At 38.4% G+C, this 21,275-nt stretch overlaps 1 protein-coding gene across 2 annotated transcripts in view; it reads left to right on the plus strand.

The window, feature by feature from the left end:
• NARS2 (asparaginyl-tRNA synthetase 2, mitochondrial) overlaps positions 1 to 21,275 on the plus strand; it is a 128,150-nt gene that overhangs the window by 102,710 nt on the left and 4,165 nt on the right. For both annotated transcript variants that reach the window (XM_082749566.1, XM_082749567.1), the window contains exons 10-12: positions 3,319 to 3,385; positions 4,927 to 5,064; positions 19,433 to 19,530. In XM_082749566.1, coding sequence (XP_082605692.1) covers positions 3,319 to 3,385; positions 4,927 to 5,064; positions 19,433 to 19,530 — 303 coding nt within the window. The remainder of the gene's footprint in view (positions 1 to 3,318; positions 3,386 to 4,926; positions 5,065 to 19,432; positions 19,531 to 21,275) is intronic.

Consider the following 21,275-nt stretch of genomic DNA (forward strand, 5'->3'; position numbering starts at 1 on the left):
GTCTTTGAAGCCAGAGATTTTAGAGGACGTGAAAGTAGACCTAAGGTTGATGAATTAGAATCGAGATATTCCCCAAAAGTACACATATGCATACCTGTGCACACACATGCGCACACACATTCAGAAGATACCGTGTGACTTACATTCCTTTGCATAAATAGATTTCATTGTATTCTTGACTACTTATAATTGTTTTATATGAAAGTAAATAATTTCAAGGATTTGTACAATAATTGAATTTAGCCCTTACCAAGCAGAAATAGAATTCAATTATTTTTTATGTCTCCTTTATAGCATTAAGGTTTTTAAAATATAGAGTACTTACCATTTTTTGCTCTTCATTTATCTGTGAATTTGAGTCAAAGAATGGTAATAATTTTAGCCTAGCAATTATAACCCAACAGATTGAGAATGGTTTTCTTAAACCCTAACAAAAATTTAAACATGAGGGTAGTTTGATCCTGTATCATGTAGTATCCCTATATCTCCTCCTCCTGTCCTCAAAGTACTTTAGAAATAGCTTCTGAGAAGAGATATTATTCTCTGTACATATCACAAAATTAGGAAAGAGCGTTGATAAAAGCCATTAAGGATATCCAGTGTCAGAGCTATAATTTGATCTGAGAAGCTCTGCCTCCGCTTAAGGTATGGAAGAGTAGGGCAGAAGATCCAGAATAACAAGAAATACACAGAAAGTCATTTTTTAAAATAATGTAGCAGTAAGATATCAATGGCACAAAATTTCTGTGCCTTCTCTATTTGACTCCTCTTATATTTCTCAGTATAAGGAGTAGATCATATCCAGTAAGTGATGGAATAGAATGATGGAATGTCTAAGTAAAGAACTGTAGACAGTATAGTCCGATATCCTTATTTTACGAGTATACATACTTAATTTTTTTAATGGTTGTATAGAACATTCCAGAAAGGTATAAAATGCTTTCATTAAGGTGAAGTGATTTACATACTAGCCATTTAGGGGTAGAGACAGAGGGAAAACTCCAAGCCCATTGTCTTTGTTTTGACATATTAAACTCCAAGTGTTTTAGGCATTATCTCAGTAGTTAAAAGCGTCAGCTTTGAAGTCAGCACATCAGGTTTACCACTTACGTACATGAATAATTTTGGCCACGTTACTGTCCCCTCTAACCTCCCTTTTCCCTTCTGTAAAACGTTTTAAAAATGACTAGTACCACCAACACCACTATCATTCTTGCCTTAGAAATTTTTACTTAATACTAGATTTAGATTTGAGTAAGATTTTCATCTTGGAAAAATATCGCTCAAAACATAGCTTTGAAGGCTTCATTTGTGCTATATACACAACTCCTTCCAATTGGTTATTATAGGTATGAATTTAGTTTTTCCTTTGAAGAGTAAGTTTATGTTGGGCAACTTACTTTTTGAGTTTAAAGTCCTTCAGAAAGTTTGTAGGTTTGGGGGTTTTGTTTGTTTTGTTTTGGGGGGGGGAGTTGAGGGCAGAGTTTTTTAGATGTTCTACTGTGGATTTTTGTTTTTAATCATGCAGGGTACTGTTTCGGGACACCTGGGTGACTCATTCAGTTAAGCATCTCCCTTCCCAGGGTTCTGGGATCAAGCCCTGTGTTTGGCTCTCAGCTCAGCAGGGAGTCTGCTTCTCCCTCTACCACCCCCACTCATTCTCTCTCTTACTGTAATACTTAAAAAAAAGTGTTCAAAGTACTATTGCAAAGGGCATAGGGAAACTGACATTTTTGTATACTACAGGTGGGCATAAATTGGTATAACACTATAAAAGGGAAGCAGTATCTTTGGCAATATCAAAATACCTAAAAACTGTAAATATAAATACAATGATCCAGCAATTCCATTTTTTCCATATGCAAAATCAATATTTAAGAATCATTTGTGACAGAGGTATGTAGTCATGGTTTATAATAGCAAAATATTAGAAACAGCTTAAATATCCATCAGTGGATGAGTGGGTAAATTAATGAGTATCCACCCACAAAATGGACTTTTATGTAATAGTTCAAAAAAATGAAGAAGCTCTTTCTTTATATACTGATATGGAAAGATCTGCAAGGTATATTATTGAGTCAAGAAAGATGGAAAAGAGTGTATATGGCATATATACTATGGCTGTCATCTATTTAACAAAGGAGATTGTATATTACTGTTTGCTTATAGATGTAAAAAACCTTCTGGAAGGATACACAAAAATCCAGTGACAGTAATTTTATGTGAGGAGAGGAGCTACATGGCTATGGGACAGGGTGGATGGAAGATGTACACTCTTAGACGTTGTTTGTTTCTTTCATAACTGTGTTCATGTAATTACCTATTCAGTTTAATTAAAACAAATGCTTGGCTTAGCTTGCTTTAGACATGATAGTTTCTTACTGAGATAATCCATGATATTTTTCCTAAATATCCATGGTATTTTTCCTAAACAGTCTTATCATATATTACAAAGCCCCAGCCATGGCCCGAAAGAATCCATAAGATCTGACCTTTTCCTGGCATTCTTCCCCTGTTCAGTATGCCACAGGCACATTGACTGTTTTGTTCCTGGAATGAACCAAACTGTTCCTTCACTTCAGGCCTTTGTACTTACTATTCCTTCTGCCTAGAATACTTACCCTCAGATATTTTTCTTACTTCAGATGTCCCCAACTCAGTGAGTCCTTTCTTGACCATCTTATCTAAAATAAAACACCTAAACACCCCTGTCTTCTTAGCTTGCTTTATTTTTCTTATAGCACCAATGGTTTCCAGCATTATATGCTTTCTATTTACTTGTTTATCTCTGCCCCCCACCAACTCCCATTACTCAGCACACAAGTATCACCTCCATAAAGGCTTTGTTTTTTTTTACGATCTCTCCAGTGCCAAGAATAATGCCTAGCACATAATGGGTACACAATAAATGTGTATTGAGTGAATGAATGATGACTTTATGGGAAGACTTTTGTTCTTTCAGCCTCAATATTTCACCCCTTTTATTAGGGCATTGACATAACATGAATTCAGAGAAAATCTTTACTTGCCTAAGTGACTGGTTCTTCTGTATATACTGCAGGTAGATTAGGAACGGGATTACTGAAAGGCCACTTCTCTTCATATTGCTCAGACTCTCAGATGATTAGATCAGCCTAAATTCCTGATTACTCAGTGATGATTTATTTATAATCATTCCTGATTACTCAATAATCATGTAGTACTGATTTGTGACCTCAAAGACTGTATGGGAATAGGCCTTTTACAATTTTTCTGATGGAATGATTAGCAATATACCATGTATTAACCTTTCTCTGCTTTTACCCTGTTCTTTTCCAGCATTTCTTACACTGAAGCAATAGAGATCTTAAAGCAGGCATCTCAGAACTTCACCTTCACCCCAAAGGTAATATTTATATTCATATTCATATTCATGAATCCCCCTCTTGTCCTTATCACATTTCATTAAGAATCCTGGGGCACCTAGCTGACTCATTTAGTAGACCATGCAACTCTTGGCCTCAGGGTTATGAGTTCAAGCCCCAAGTTGGACGTAGAGCTTACTTTAAAAAAAAAAAAAAATGAATCTTTTAAAATAATCTTATTTCTCTAGCGCACCTAGGTGGCTTAGTCAGTTAAGTGTGTGACTCTTGGTTTTGGCTCAAGTCATGATCTCAGCATCCTGAGATTGAGCCCAGCCTCAGGCTCTGTGCTCAGCACAGAGTCTGCTTGTCCCTCTCCCTCTGCTCCTCCCCTCAACACTCACTCGCTCACTCTCTCTCTTTCACTCTGGAATTAAAAAATAAAATATTTAAAAATAAATAAATAAATAGATAGATAATCTTATTTTTCTTATTAACACTGTTTAGTATTTGCCCATCTTTAAATTGGCTTTTTTTTTGTTTGCTTAATGTTGTTAAAATATTTAGAATAAATAATAATTTTGAAGTAGAATATTGATTTTAATAGTAATGGTTAAAGAATTGTAGAGAAGTTTCCCGAGTTTTTGATGAAAATCCTTGAAAAGAATGGTAATATGTCCAAAGAGGCCACATGATTTATCATTGGACGTGCGCATAATATTAGAGGCAAGTCTCCTCATTCCTATGCCAGGGCTTCTTTCCTATAATTAACATATTGGCAGACAAGTAGGAATTATATAATGTTAGGAATGTACTGTAATAACTTTGTCTTCAAACTGTTCCCTACACCAGTCCTATCCCCACTTGAGTCAGATCCTCTTATGAGGTGTAATAGTTGTGCTTGTTATAATTAGTTATTTTGTTTATGTAATTTTTTAATTTGTTTTTTATCTCCTACCCTGGAAGCTTCATGAAGTCAGGAATTCTGATTTTCTTACTACTGTGCTCAGTACCTAGCATGGTACCGGCATTTAATAGGCACATTAGTATTTGTTGAATAAGTAGATGAACGGTGCTATTAAATATTCATCAGAGCATCTGATATATGAATTGACTCTTTTATTAAAAAAAAAATTCACTGAGAGAAGCCATCTATCCAGAGATAGACTCAATATTAAGAATATTATCTTTCATCATTTAATTTCCTGCAACCTTGGAACAGTAACCATTGAAGAAGCTTTAGGCAATATTAATAAAAACTATGACTTTGAAGTCAGTTTTTACACACTGTGGGAAGGGTACTTTGTTTTTCTGCAGATGCTGTTCATCTGCTAAATGCTGCTCCTCAAGATGGGGAGAGACAGCATTTTTATCTACTCGGTTCGGCTTTCATCTTTCCAAGGCCTTTGGCTGTTCTTGTAACACACCTCTCTGGCTGAGTTTTCTGTGTAGTCTCAGCAGACGGCTCCACACATCACTGATCCTCAGAGGAGGCCCTTGGAACCAATACAGGTTATTTTCGGGTACCACATTGTATATCTCAGCTCTGTCTTCTCCTTTGATAATTTCTTCTTTCTCATTACAGTGGGGTGTCGATCTACACACCGAACATGAGAAATACCTGGTGAAGCACTGTGACAACATACCAGTCTTTGTCATTAATTATCCATTAGCACTCAAGCCTTTCTACATGAGGAATAATGAAGATGGGCCTCAGCACACAGTAAGAAAAAGCACTAAATAAATCGGGGTTGGTCGTCTCAGAGTCTGGGTTTTTCCCTTGATTTAATTTCATTTATCCTTTGGCATATTTTTAAGAATTATATCTGTCACACTTGACATCTCTTTAAATTTCTTCAAGGTACCTCTGAAAAAGTGTTCCCAAAGAAGATCCCAATGTTCTTGAAGCATACTTGTTATTTCTGTCACATGGTGTCCTTCTTCGTTTAGCAGATGCACTTGTTATTTCTGTCACATGGTGTCCTTCTTCATTTAGCAGATGCACATGTAAATGTGTTTTGTTTTCTTTGGTTTTTTGTTTTGTTTTTGTTTTCTTTTAGGGAACCATTCTGTGTTATATTTATTGATCTTTCAATTATGTATGATATTTGTCACTGTCTTTGACACTCTAATTAGGAGTGTCAACAAAATTTTTTTTTAAAATTTTTAAATAATTGGGAGGAGGTAGCCCAGAAAACTGTTTAGCAGTGCCAGGTCTGCTGTCAGCTGAAATGCTGGTAAAGAGACAGAGGGATGGGGGGATGGGGGGCAAAAAAGGAGAGCAGTGGCGTGAGCAGGCAGAGGAAGAGCTAACCCTCAGAGCAGGGGGCTCAGAGTTTTTGGTTTGGTTGTCACACACAAATTGGGAGGGGAGTGGATGGAGGGATCTGAGAGGTCTAGGCAGATTCTCCTGTCACTTCTCTTCTGCCTGTCTTGTCTCCGTCTCTCTCTTTCTGCTCTCTTGCCTGTCTCACACTCTTTCCTTTTTTTTACCCTTAGTTTTTGATTGCTTTCTTACTCTTCTAGTTGGCTTTTTCCTTTTTTTCTTCTTTTGTCTCTTCTTCCCTCTCTAACAAAATTAGCAGTAATATAAAATAAGAATATATTTGACTCTTTAAATACTTATTGAATAGTTATATACTTAATATCATTAATTGTAAAAGTCTGTGAGATGTTACGTTTATCTCACAAAAGACCCAAAAAACTAAACTTTGCTCTCTGATGCTTTTCACTGGTCTCTAGGTAAATACCAGTAGAAAAATGTAGATCAGGGCCCAGGGGTAAATAATCAGTATTATCTATCAATCAGTAGATTCCTATCAGGCAAACACTACCATCTCATCTCTAAGTCCCAGAACAATCTTTCCAAGAAACTTACTATTTCTCCCATTTTACAGATAAGAAGCTAGGGTTCAGGGACATAGATCGCACTTGCCAAGCTTCGTAGGTAGTGAATGACCGAGTTTGTGATCAGACCTGACTCTCTCTGGTTTTGAAGACAGTGGTCTTCTGCCTCCAAGCCATAAATATAAAGTTACATTGATTTCACTTTCACACAGTATTATCCAAAACCATTGAGTGACACAGTTGATTTATGAGTCTTATTTTCTCTTTTCCCTACCAACCCTCTGGTATAATTGATTATGAGAAAGGAATTGGCCCATAGGTTGGCAGGAGAAAAAGGAGACTAGGGCATAGATTCTCCAATCCTAAATAATTCAGTATTGAGTCTATATCACCAAACAGGACTGCATCTGTATCTCTTGGCTTTTTTATCACTCTACCCCATCCTATTTGTACCTCCCCACCCCCAACACACACACACACACACACACACACACACTCCTGTAGTCTTTGCATGCAATTTCCCAACATTCAGCACTTTTCAGTCATTCAGTTTTGCACTTCGTAAATACTCTGCTTAAAGCTCTCCTTTCTATTCTCATAATGTTGTATGGTGACAGATGGTAACTATATTTATTGTGGTGAGCCTTGAGTGATGTATAGAATTGTTGGGTCACCTGGGGCACCTGGGTGGCTCAGCTGGTTACGCATGGCCTTCAGCTCAGGTCATGATCCTAGGATCCTGGGATCCAGCCCCAAATTAGGCTCCCTGCTCAGCGAGGTATCTGCTTCTCCCTTCCCTCTGCCTGCCCCTCTGCCTACTTGTGCCCTCTCACTCACTCTGACAAATAAAGTCTTAAAAAAAAAAAAAAAAAAAAGAGAAAGAAAGAAAGAAAGAAAGAGGTTCCTGTGTGGCTTAGTTGGTTAAGCCTCTGTCTTCGGCTCAGGTCATGATCCCAGGGTCCTGGGATCGAGCCCCACATCTCTCTGCATAGCAGGGAACCTTCTTCCCCCACTCTCTCTGCCTGCCTCTCTGCCTACTTGTGATCTCTGTCTGTCAAATAAATAAATAAAAATCTTAAAAAAAAAAAAAAGAGAAAGAGAGAAAGAAAGAAAGAATTGTTGAGTCACCGTATTGTACACCTGAAATTAATAAAACATTGTGTCAACTACAGTAGTTCAAAAATTAATTCATTGAAAATGTTTTAATTGAAAACTTTGCCTTGCTGTAGACTTAGTTACCAGCTCACCCTGAGTCTTCCTTTTTTGGGTTTCTGTACCATTTAAAAAATCAGTAATACTGGTAGCATTGTTTCTATTTTTTGTACTCTGTAGGTTTTGCTTTCTCAGATGAAACCCTTAGCTTATTCAGTATGGGAATGAGTGTTTTATAGCCACCATGTCTTCTGTTGCTCATTCCTCATTCCCTCTACTGTGACTTCCACCTCTGTTGTTGTACCACTGAAGCCCCTCTTTCTAGGGTCAGTAATAATTTTTCACATTATTAAATCCAACAGACTTTATGTTTACTTCCCCTCTCAGCATTACTCAGCCCTATGACTTTCTTATTCTGAAAACTGTCTCTTCCCCCAGCTCCTGTAACATTGTGTTCTCCTCCATTCTCAGGGGTGGCTCTTTCTCAATCTCCTAGGTAGGCCCATCCTCTTCTACTACTATAGTAGTTGATAGGATTCCTCAAGGCTCTGTCATAGGTCTTTTCTCTCTCGGGAGATTTTATATGTGTATTCAGAGCTTACTATTTATTTTCAGACAACTCAGACAGTCACATCTCTATTCCTTACTTCTGCTCAGAGCTCTTATTACTGTTTCTATATCTCAGTGGCATCTCAACATAATCTAAAACCGTACCCACCGATGATTTCTATTCTTCTCCCCTTCCCCCACCAAATTTGATGTTCTTTAAGTGTTCCCGCCCATCTAATTGTACAAGCCATATACTAGAGCCATCTTCCTCACTCCCTATATCCAAGCTGTTATTATGTTGTTGTTTTTATGCTTTGAAATAAATCTCAAATCCATCTACTTCTCTTCATTTCCACTTTTACCTTCTTGGATTAAGATACCATCATCTCTTGGCTGGATTATTTCCGTGGCCTCCTGACTGGTCCTCCTGCATCTGCTCTTGCCTCCTCTGAATCAGTTCTCCCCACTTCAGTGTAAGCTTTTAGAAAATGTAGATCTGGTCATGTTATTTCCCCATTCAGTGGCCTCCCATTGCTTTTAGTATCCAAGTCAGAATCCGTCTCTGGCTTCTAGGCCCCAGTGTCATCTGACTGCTTGTCTCTCTTGCTTCATGTACCGTGCTGCTCCCCTTTGCTGTCTCTGCTCCATTCATATCACCCTTCCAGGTCTTCAGACATGCATTGCTTTCTCTCACCACAGTATCGTTGGATATTGTGCTCCTTCAGTTTAGAACAATTTTCTTCACCTAAGTAATTTTACTTTTTCTCCAAATCTCTACTCAGTCATCACTTCCCCGGAGAAACCTTCTGTGACCCTCTAGGCTGAGTCAGAGACCCCTGTTAGACACTAAAATGCTACCATGTTAAATTTCAGGCCGAGACCTACTAAGTCATCATTCATCATAATCCTTAACACAGTTGTAATTTTACATTTATTTTTATGGCTGTTTAATTAATGACTCTCTTCTTTGCCACTGGACTTGAGGACCTCCTTTTCACACATCATGGTATCCTAGCATAATGCCTGGAAGATAACAGGCACCTAATATCTATTTGGTGATAGGGGATTGAACAGATGGATGAATCGAACCCAACACATTTGTAGACACACAATGGACAAGTATTTAGTAAGTGACTCGATTTGCTAAGGAATTTCAAGGAAGCTAAAGAACAACTTTTATTCTAAATTTTTTGAATGATGGTAACATAGTATAAAGGAAAGTCCAGTGGCTTTAGAATCAGACACTCTTGGGTTCAGGTCCCAGGTCTGTGTGGTATAGACCACGTGATCGTAAATGAACTACCTAATTTCTTTGAGTCTTAGTTTCCCAATCCATAAAAATAAGATGCTAATCTTAGTCCACAGTTGTGAGGATTAAATTAGACAATACGTGAAAAATATATAGCACAGTGTTTGGGGTGATGTGTAGTCAATAAGCTTAAAGCCCTCTTTCCTTCTAAATTTTGATAAAACCATTGTGATAAAGCATGATAATGTTAAAATATGTGTGTTGCAACGTCAAATATGCTATTACACAAGATTATTTAAAAGGCAATTCTTCCATAGACTGCAGTCACAAACATTTTTTACCTTTAGAAGTAGCAGGAGGCCTTTATTGTGACAGACTCTCTAGTAGTATGGTCTCACAACTTGAAAGTTGAAAGCATTATAATGATACTTTAGAGTACTTATGTGATCTATACAGTACTTTAATATATAGCTTCTCATAACTAAATTATTAAAATATAATTTATTGGGGCACCTGGGTGGCTCAGTTGGTTAAGCGTCTGCCTTCAGTTCAGGTCATGATCCCAGGGTCCTGGGATGGAGCCCCAGATTGGACTCCCTGCTCAGCAGGGAGCCTGCTTCTCCCTTGCCCTCTGTCTGCCGCTCCCCCTGCTTATGCTCTCTCTTTCCTGCTTAAATAAATAAATAAATCCTTAAATACCTTTTACATATATAATTTATTTAAACTATACATATATTAGACATAGATTATAACAATGATTGATTAACAACCTAGATTTCTTTTCAACCCACTTGTATAGAGTGCCTGCTTCTACCCCTACTTTATTTTTTCCAGTGGTGAATGAGCAGACTTTGGGCCAAATAACTAAGTTCTTGGCTTTTTTCAGAAGGGCTGGCTTTTTTCAGAAGCGCTGTAATAACAGATTGTGGGTAGGGTTGCAAGAGTTTCTACAGTGGGTGCAATGCAATCTAAAAAATAAGACATATATTTCATAGGTGCCTTCCCTAGGGCATCAGAAGGGTAGAGAAATGTTTAACCTACACTTGTAGCATTTCGCTGGAGGTCATAAATAGTAAAATGGTGTATTTTTATAGCCACTGTTCCTTTTCCTTTCTTTCTGCACATCCCCATCCCCTCCAAAAAAAAAAAAAAAAAAAAAAAAGTGAAGGTATCTACTGTATTGGAATGAAGAGTACTCTGGACTAAGGAGTTAACAGCACCAGGTTTGAAATCCATCTTTTTTACTGGTTAGCCATAAAACCTTAGTCAAGTCTGTCCAATCACTGAGCCTCAGTTTCTCCCTCTATAAAATCAGAGAGTTGGATTAGATGACCTCCAGAATACTAAACAGCTTTAAGATTCTCTAATTTCAATAGCCTAAGTTTTTCCCCATTTGGATATATAAGAATAACTTACAAGTTAGCAAACATACTTGATAATTTGAAGGGGAGGAATCATGGGCCTAAATAAAATGAATCTAAGCAAGCATGCAAAATACTGTATGCCCCTGGGTCTGAGTTCCTAAGTAAGTCCCTCAAAGGCAGGTGCCAGGTTTTCAGATGGGAAATGGCTTTGCAGAGAAGAATATCCATTCATTCCAGCCATTGTGATTAGGCAAAAGTGACTGCCCATCAGATCCTGATGAGATGCTAAGATCACCAGATAATGTTCTAATTGTTTAAACTGTGTCAATATTATGTAGCAAATCATAAAAATTTAAAGATTAGTGGGCATGTAGTAAGTACATACTATAAAGTCAACTTGAAAGAAACAGTACTCAACCAAGGGATATCTATTGAATTTCCCTGGCTGGTGCTAATTAACCAACCTGCATCAAACCAACAGAAAATAGTAATGAAGGGAATGGCTAATTTTCCCCATATCTAAGGCAAATGACTTTCCTGGGAATTTATGTCAAAGTTGAAAGTATGCATTTCAGTCCATCTGAAATGCTCCCAGACTTAAACATTTACTAGCCAAAGTCCATTTTTAGCCATTGCTACCTGCAGCCTATTTGAATCTTCACACTGTCACATCTGGAAGGTTCTCATTCCTACCTGTGCCTCGCTGTTTTTAGGGGCAAAATACTGTGTCAGCAATGAGAGCAAAAGCTTATAGAGGCTGAAACCACAAACATGTTTCCTATGGTTTGTGGAACATTCTTCTTCTCTTGATAATAATATGTAATGTTGCTCCGTTGTTGACAGCAGCCTGTAAGAAACTGAATAGGGAGGTGTTCAGTTTATGTTTTTCATTAATACTTAAAAATATTGAGGTAAGAAGAGAGGTAGAGGAAGGGACATTAAACTTTTCCCTTCTCTCTGAAGTTAGCATAGAAAAGGTTATGCATTAAAGGCCTTGTTCCTGTCTAGCCTGTTTGTTGTTTAATTCAAGGTCTGCATTTTATTTTCAGTACATTGATTGGAATCAAAGGGTAAGAATCAAAAGGGAGTGTCATAAATAGAGACCAGGGCTCATTCAGCTTGAATACCAACACAAACTATTTCTAGACAGCATGCTGCTGCAGCTGTGTGACTTAAACAAAATAAAAGAAGATGTGCCCAGCAGCATTCTGGCCTAGAAGATATGCCTGAAGGGGAATCAGTTTTGTTTAAGATGAGGAAAGTTAGCAGAGAATGTGTTACATTGACGTGTAGCCTTCGTTGTTATCTGTGTAGGAGAGAAAAAGGACAGCACAACTAAAATCTTGACACTTCTTTAAAGTCTTCCAAAGATGCAGAGGAACACAGAAGAGATTGTAGCTACAGAAGTGCTTAAATTTGGTCAAATATGTGAATTACGAGGACATTTTATTGTACAGCCTGTGAATTCTCACTTTCCCTAGTGAAGGGCAGGATTGCTCAGCCCCAGCTCTTGAAGCAAACCGCAGACTCCCATAAGGGCTGCCAGCCCATAGGGCAGATTGTAATCACCAGCTACCATTCTAGGTAACTTAGCCTGTTTCCAGAGTGTTTGCACTCTAACCCCTCCCAAATAAATGATTTGGGAAACACACAGCCAAGTTTTTCTCATTAGTTCTTAAGAGATTTGTGTGATTCCATCCATGTTGTACATTTTGTGCACCCTTATGTCATGGTTTATATTTTATCTGTATGTACCCTTTATCTCCACTAGACCCCTGGAAAGAGTGGTAGTTTCTGTAGCAGTTAGCTCAGTAGTTACCAGAAGGAGTCACAACATAGAAGAATCCTCTTGGGAATCTCAACACAAACTAAAAGGTATGGAAATTTGAAGAAGTTGTGCTAATAATCTTTAGGGAATGTGGTATTTTTTATATCCTATCAAAGGAAGTGCAGCTCTATGTATACCAAATGTAAATGTCTTTATTTATAGTAGAGGAATACTTGGCTGTGTTACAGCTACTCAGAAAGGGTGCAGAATCTCTAGAGAGTTTGGAGGATATCATTGTGAAAGGAAAGCAGGAAGTATAATCTGATAGGATTGAAAGGAAGCTAAACCTAAAGAAAAAGAGAAGAGCAGAAGATTAATAAGAAGAGAGGAAGAAGAGAAAACAAAGCCTTTGTGGGCCTTTCTTCACAGAGAGATAAACCTGTTCTTGATAAAAAAAAAAAAAGGAAAGAAAGAAAGAAACAGTACCCTTTGGTCGTGGAACATTTATGAGGCATTGTGAAGGAATGCCTTACTTAAGAGATACATTTCCCTGGGCACCTACCTGAGTGGCTCAGTCGGTTAAACATCTGCCTTCTGCTCAGGTCAGTCCTGGGATGGAGCCCCACATCGGGCTCCCTGCTGGGAGGGAAGCCTGCTTTCCCTCTTTGCACTTCCCCTGCTTCTGTTCCTGCTCTCGGGCTGCCTTTCTGTCAAATAAATAAATAAAATCTTTCAAACAAACAAACAAACATACATTTCTTTTAAAAGGAAAAGCAACTTTATCTTTGTCAAGAAAACATGAAATTCACCCACCTGAAAGTGTGAATTTTCAGGCCATCTGGACAATGAAAGGATATAGATGATGAATGCATTCTTTCCACATGTCACAAAATTAGGAGTGATAAGGGACTTTATCTGGATGTTTTCTAAAATTTTCATTCAACTAAAATAGGCTATTTTGCTAAGTTCTTTTCTAGTTTGGTAAATTCTTTTCCTTTTCTTGATAACCTCCTGTCCCAGAGTACAGAGGAAGAAAATAGAACTATTCTGACCTTAATTCTAATTAACAATGAGGATTTTTTTGGGAGAGTGGAAGTGGGAGTCCATGTCAGTTTGGGTGGGGGAGGGGAGGGAACCAGCTAAACAGTTTTACTTTACATCAGTATTTGTTATACTTCTCTGCCCCATCAGCATGAGCTTAGTGACATGTATTGGCCAAAGAATTGTGAGCAAATGTGACCTACATACATTACTCCTGGACAAAAGTTTTTAGTACATAGTTGTCCATGCTCTTCCCCCCCCCCCCCATCTGCTAGATCAGCAATACCTCATAAGGTGTTTTTTTGTTTCTGTTTTTGTTTTAATCAGCTTCAAGCCAGGATGGACATATAGCATACGTTTTTTAAAAAGCCAGTTTGTTGTAAAGCAGTGGCTTTCAATCAGCTATTACTTTATGTCATCACACACACACCCCCACTCCAGTGCAGGAAACATTTAGCAATGTCTGGCGACATTTTTGGTTGTCACAACTAGGGCAGTGCAACTGGCATCTGGTGGGTAGAAGCCAGGGATGTTGCTAAATAGCCCACGATGCACAGGACAGACCCTCACAATAAAATTATCTGGCCAAAATTGTCACTGATGCTGAGATTGAGAAGCCCTGTTGTAAGCTTCTGGGATTGTTTATTACTAGGTAGGTTTTCGTATAATCTAACCTATCCTGACTAATACAGCAACTATCACATTAATTTTGTAATAACTAATGTAGAAATGATTAGATGCCTTAGTTATTAGGAAGCAGGTTTAGAAGAAATCCAGAAAAAAAATACAGATACCATACTGTGACATAAGATTTTGAAGGTGACTCAGGGGCAACTGGGTAGCTCAGTCGTTTGAGTGTCCAACTCTTAATTTTGGCTCAAGTCATGATCTCAGGGTCATAAGATCAATCCCCACGTTGGGCTCCATGCTGGGCATGGAGCCTTTTTAAGACTCCCTCTCTCTCTCAAAAAAAAAAGTTTTTGAAGATGACTCAAAAGATTCAGAAGCTATCAGTTCCACAACTGGTACTATGCAGTTGCAAATATTCCAGATAAATACAAATTAAACAGGTCTAAAACCAGTATGGTTGTACAATGAATTCTCCAAGGAGCTCAAGTATTAAAGGGGGTTTGTAATCAAAGATTAATATTCATCTTTTATGGTCCTCTAAAAATAGCATTAAAAAAACTAAGTTCAAAATAACATAATGGAGGCCTACAGAAAGTGCTAAGATCTCCAGAGTTTTTTGCTTGTCGTAGTTGTATTAGCAGTAAGACCAAGCAAGAAATGTATCTCCTATTCGATTCTTATGAACTGATTTAGAAAACGAACAACTCATTCCATCATGGCCCCAGCTAGACTACCTATTTCCTGTTCTTCCACGATAGCTAATTCTCCAGCATCCTTTTTTGAGGCAGTGAATCTTTATAGCTCTGGCTTTTAATGCTTTGTTTATATGTAGAGTATCAGAAGCAATTACCGCTCACCTTTACGGCTTGAAATTGCCTCAACTTCAAAACCTTGGAAATGATAGATTTTGGATATACTTGTCCCTTCTAAATAGATCTACACAAAGATGTATGCTACATTTTGGGGGTAGTGGTTCTCAGTCTTTAAATATTTTCAACCAAAGGCCAGAGAGTTACTTGATGTCTGTTCCTTTCTAATCCTGATTACCTGTAATTCTAAATTTAAAACTCTGGATTAAACCCTTTCCCTCATACCCCTCCCCTCTTGTGCCTTTACCTTCCCTGCACACACTCCCTTTCTCTCACTCTTAAATAAATAAATCATGGGGCATCTGGGTGTCTCTGTCAGTTAAGCATCTGCCTTTTGTTCAAGTCATGATCTCCATGTCCTGCGCTCAAGCCGCTCATCAAGGCTCCCTACTCAGCGGTGAGTCCATTTGTCCATCTCCCGCTGCCCCTGTTTGTGCTGTCTCTGTCCAAAAAAAAGTCTCTTTTAAAACAACAACAACAACAAACTCTCAGTCAGGTCTCTCTCAACTTTGGGTATATGTTAGCCATGTTTAAAAGCACGATACTAAGAAATAAAGATGCCAGTCCTTCAATGGCCAAAAAAACAGCCTTGAAATGTCTCCGTTCTCTGAGAATAGGAAGGGTAACTGCAGGGTCCTGGTTGGTGTCCAACTCTATTAATTGTGTAGCCTGTGAGAATTTCCTCTGGAGGCTGTCTTGTACACCTGTTCAGAGATCTGTGTTAATTACCTGTCCTTGTATCTGAGTCACCAAATCCACATTCTGGATTACCTGCTTGGTTGTTGTAGTTGCCTCAAGTTCACAGAATTACTAAGATGTGGTCAACAAGCAGTGGTAGTGTGACAAAATGGGCAGTTCTTGATCTTGGGATCATGAGTTTGAGCCCCACATTGAATGTAGAGCTTACTTTAAAAAAAAATTGGGGGGATACAACATGGGGGCTTAAGTGGATAGGAGAAGAATAAATGAAACAAGATGGGATTGGGAGGGAGACAAACCATAAGTGACTCTTAATCTCACAAAACAAACTGAGGGTTGCTGGGGGGAGGGGGATGGGGGAAGGGGGTGGGGTTATGGACATTGGGGAGGGTATGTGCTTTGGTGAGTGCTGTGAAGTGTGTAAACCTGGGGATTCACAGACCTGTACCCCTGGGGATAAAAATATATGTTTATAAAAAATAAAAAATTTTTTTAAAAAATGGGGGGGGGCACCTGGGTGGCTTAGTGGGTTAAGCCTCTGCCTTCAGCTCAGGTCATGATCCCAGGGTCCTGGGATTGAGCCACACATCAGGCCCTCTGCTCAGCAGGGAGCCTGCTTCCCCCTCTCCCTCTGCCTGCCTCTCTGCCTACTTGTGCTCTCTGTCTCTCTGTCAAATAAATAAAATCTTTAAAATTTTTTTTAATTTTTTTAAAGATTTTATTTATTTATTTGACAGAGAGAGAGAGCACAAGTAGGCAGAGTGGCAGGCAGAAGGAGAGGGAGAAGCAGGCTCTCAACTGAGCAGGGAGCCCGATGCGGGGCTCGATCCCAGGACCCTGGGATCATGACCTGAGCTGAAGGTAACTGCTTAACTGACTAACTGGAGATGAAAATATGTTTTATGATTTCCTAATTTTTCATTTGTTGCTTTATATATTTCTTAGTTTTGTGCCTTTTTATATATTTTTTTAAAGATTTTATTTGGGAGAGAGAGAAGAGAAAAAGAGCAGCCCAAGCAAGGGGAGGAAGAGGGAGCCGGGAGTGGTGAAAGAATCCCAAGCAGACTCTGCGCCCTGAGTGCAGAGCCTGGCGGGGCTCCATCTTGTGAACCCAAAATTGTGACCTGGGTGGAACCATGTCTGATGCTCAACTGAGTCACCCAGGCACCCCAGTTTAGTGCCTCCTTAATAATAATAATGCTTACTACCAGCCCCACCAAAAGGAATCACCAAGTCACAGGATAATACAGTTAACAAATAAACATTCTCAAAACTAAATATTACTAGTAATTGAAGAAATACAAATTAAAATATGAAGCTACCATTTTCCACCATTAAAAGTTTTTTGTTGTTATTACGAAAGTATAACACATCTTCACTGTACAAAATAAGAAAATCCCAGACAGAGAACTGAAGAAATCACAGTGGCAGTGTAATATCTCATCATGTAGATGCCAGTCTTTTTTTTTTTTTTTTTTTAAGATTTTATTTACTTATTTGACAGAGATCACAAGTAGGCAGAGAGGCATGCAGAGAGAGAGGAGGAAGCAGGCTCCCCACTGAGCAGAGAGCTCCATGCGGGGCTCCATGCTGGGCTCTATCCCAGAACTCTGGGATCACAAATTGAGCCAGGCGCCCAGCCAGTCTTTTTTTTAAATCCCTGTCTAAGATTTACGTAACAGTCGGTTCCTACTGACATGTACTTGAATTTTTGTTACTATAAATGATGCTGCAGTAAACACCCTGTACAGTAATTTGTTTTGTTGTTTTTTTGCCATCTCTACTAGGACTGTTTCCTGAAACTGCCATTGCTGGGTCAAAGTGTATGCATTTTTAAGGGTTTTGGTAATCTTCCCAAGTTGCTAACCAGAAAGTTTCTGTCAGATGTGAGAGAGTACTGGCTCATGCATCTTCAAATCCATGTTATTTATGTTATCTTGATAACTTCAGTATGCTATCTCATCATATCACGTTTTACTACTTTGATTAATAATCAGGTATTTTTTTAAAAAAAAGGAGGCCCCCTGCCCAGCGTGGAGCCCAAAGTGTGGCTTGAACCCAGAATCCTGAGATCAAGACTTGAGCTGGCATTGAGAGTCAGACACTCAACTGACTGAGCCACCCAGGTGTCTGAATAATTAGGACATATTTTTCATGTCTTACCAAAATACTATAAAGAAATATCCTCATTGGGGCGCCTGGGTGGCTCAGTGGGTTAAAGCCTCTGCCTTTGGCTTAGGTCATGATCTCAGAGTCCTGGGATCGAGCTCTCTGCTAGGCAAGGAGTCTGCTTCCTCCTCTCTCTCTCTCTCTGCCTGCTTTGCCTACTTGTGATCTCTGTCAGTCAAATAAATAAATAAAATCTTTAAAGAAGAAAAAAGAAAAATCCTCGTTGTCAGATTATTTAAGAGAAAACAAAACCACATACCAAAATGTCCAACAAAGGAAAAGCAGTTAGATAAAAACTTCTACTTCTACTTCTTTTTTTTTTTAATTTTTAATTTTTTTATAAACATATAATATATTTTTATCCCCAGGGGTACAGGTCTATGAATCACCAGGTTTACACACTTCACAGCATTCACCAAAGCACATACCCTCCCCAATGTCCATAACCCCACCCCCCTTCTCCCAACCCCCTCCCCCCAGCAACCCTCAGTTTGTTTTGTGAGATTAAGAGTCACTTATGGTTTGTCTCCCTCCCAATCCCATCTTGTTTCATTTATTCTTCTCCTACCCCCTTAAGCCCCCATGTTGCATCACCACTTCCTCATATCAGGGAGATCATATGATAGTTTCTTTCTCCACTTGACTTACTTTGCTAAGCATGATACACTCTAGTTCCATCCACGTTGTTGCAAATAGCAAGATTTCATTTCTTTTGATGGCTGCATAGTATTCCATTGTGTATATATACCACATCTTCTTGATCCATTCATCTGTTGATGGACATCTAGGTTCTTTCCATAGTTTGGCTATTGTGGACTTTGCTGCTATAAACATTCGGGTGCACGTGCCCCTTCGGATCACTATGTTTGTATCTCTAGGGTAAAGATACTGTGCAGGGGCATGTGGGTGGCTCAGTGGGTTAAAGCCTCTGCCTTCAGCTCAGGTCATGATCTCAGGGTCCAGGATTGAGCCCTGCATTGGGCTCTCTGCTCGGGAGGGAGCCTGCTTCCCTTCCTCTCCCTCTGCCTGCCTCTCTGCCTACTTTTGATCTCTGTCTGTCAAATAAATAAATAAAATCTTTTTAAAAATAAGTAAATAAATAATCAAATTGTGTAGCTTTTAAAACATTTAGTATGGAGGAACCTGGCTGGCTCAGTCAGTGAAATGTGTGACTCTTGATCTCTGGATTGTGAGTTCAAATCCCATGTTGGGTGGAGAGATAACGTTAAAAAAAAAAAATTAAGTGTGTAAATAAAATATTTCAGCTAACATAGGGGAAAAATGTATAATACTAAGTAAAACATTAGAATGGTAAATGTTTATGTGTAATTTGATATGCTGTATTCCTTAAATGTGGAAGGAAAAAAAAAAACAGAAAATATGCCAAAATGCAATTGGTTCTACATGGTGATGGATGACTTTTAATATCTCATAATTTTTAATATTTGCCACATTTTTTATTATTAACATACCACATTTGTGAAGAAAACACATTTTTGTTAAGTACACCATATACTAACGGTGTAAGAAAGGAGAGGAAACTGTCCATCTGCATTTTGTGTATTGTAGTCTAAAGATAATATTAAAAATTGGATTTTGAAACAGGCGGCATAAATAGCTAACATAAATAATATTCTGGTAAGCAGTTCAACAGCCCCTTGTCAAAATGTTAAGAGTTCCACCTGCTTGAGAAGCTGACAATTGTTGGAATCCCCTGAAAATGTGAAATTGTTTACCACTTTTTTCCTTTTTAGGTTGCTGCTGTTGATCTTCTCGTTCCTGGGGTTGGAGAGCTCTTTGGAGGAAGCCTCAGAGAGGAGCGGTACCATTTCTTAGAGCAGCGACTGGCCAGGTATTGATCAGATCTAAAAGAAAGAAAATTCAGAAATCAGGGATGAGGCACTCGAAGGCAGTCTTGGCAAAGTAACAGAGAAAGCAAATGGGTCTCAGCACCTGACTGACCTGGATCTCAGATTCTCTGTGGCCTTGAGCAAGTTATGTGACCTTTCTGAGCTTCCTGTTCTTAAAGATTGGAACTGTTATGTGATATAACTCTGCAGTGGTATGTGCCCACTTTTTGGTATGTATCTCTCCCAATGAAAATTGCTTTTTAAAAAGTTAATGACAGTAAACAACCTAAAAGCTTGCCCTTCATTTTTTCTCTTTTCTGTGTTCTTTTTTATTTACTCCAAATTATGATTGAGAACATAAATAAGGACTCCTATAGGGACATAAAGAAAAAACAGACTCTGAACCAGGGAAGGAATGAAGATGGAAAAAGAAAGATACTAAAAATATCCACTAAACTAACATTTAGAATAAGCACTTCTCCCTTCCTCAGGTTTTCTGCTATGTAAGGGTCTTGATTAAGCTATTTGAGTAACTCATTTTAATTTGCTGTTTGAGACCTAGGAAATGAATCCATAAATACACAGAAAATGTTTTGGAGATGAGAAGTACAGAATCGTGTTTCTAATTGAACTACCACTCCTATGTATGCGTGGTCTGCCAACAAACCACAATGACTTCCTAAACTAACCAGTTATAAACCTCTGTTTTCCATGGTTTCTACTTTTGCTATGCCAGACTTCAAAAAAAAAAAGGTTTTCCCCATGTTAAACGCTTAGTCCCACTCTCCTACTCTCCAGATAATACTGGGTTTCATAGTAACCTGGAAAAGCCATAATAGATTGAAAATATCCTATTAAATTAGCCATTTGTAAGGCCTTCTTTCCCTAATGGAGAAATGCTTAAAAAGCTGATGCTTTTCCAAGATCCCAACCTATAAATTTGTTGGATAACTTGGTTTTGTAACCCCAGTCATTTGAACTGCTCTATTTGGTTAGGGTCCAGAAAAAAGGAAGTAAATATGTTCTAAAAAAGAGGCCTCTTTTTTATTACTTAGACTACTAAGTCCTTACTATTACTATAATGTTAGAAAGTCCTGGGAAAATAATGAAATTGAAGTAAAGGTCAAACTCCTTAGATGGAAAGAATTTGAAGATTCTCTGGGTTTTTTAAAGCACAATAAAAATCACACATGGCAAGAAACCTCATCTGTTGAAATAATAATTGGTCTGTTTTCTTTGCTTGCTTCCTTCCTTCAGCAAACTTTTCCTCATGACATTATATGTTTACCTAATACCTGATATTATCCAAATTTATCTTTTCTAATGAAATGGTTATATGTATTTCCCTGCTTCAGGAACCTGTCTGTGACCTCTGTTCATGTTTTCTGTGGTCTCTGATTTTTTTTCATCGTCCTTATCATTTCAGATGTACTTTGATCCCAAACACTTTTTTAAAGGGCTGAAATTAATTTCTTTTAAGATTTTAAGTACTCTATATAGCCAACATGGGGCTGAAACTTACAACCCCGAGATCAAGAATTGCTTGTTCTACCAACTGAGCCAGCCAGGCGTTAAAGGGATGTAATTAATTTTAATGAGTACTAAGAGCTTAAAATTTGATTAACATTTTTCACATTGGCAAAAAAAAACAATTTGCAACCATATTCTGAGGGCAGAATCTATATTATTGTTTCAGCGTTACAGAATGAAATGTGTGTCTTCATGTCCCCTGTGTGTGCCTCCCAGC

Source organism: Mustela nivalis, assembly GCF_964662115.1.
Source record: "Mustela nivalis genome assembly, chromosome: 9".
Lineage (NCBI taxonomy): Eukaryota > Metazoa > Chordata > Mammalia > Carnivora > Mustelidae > Mustela > Mustela nivalis.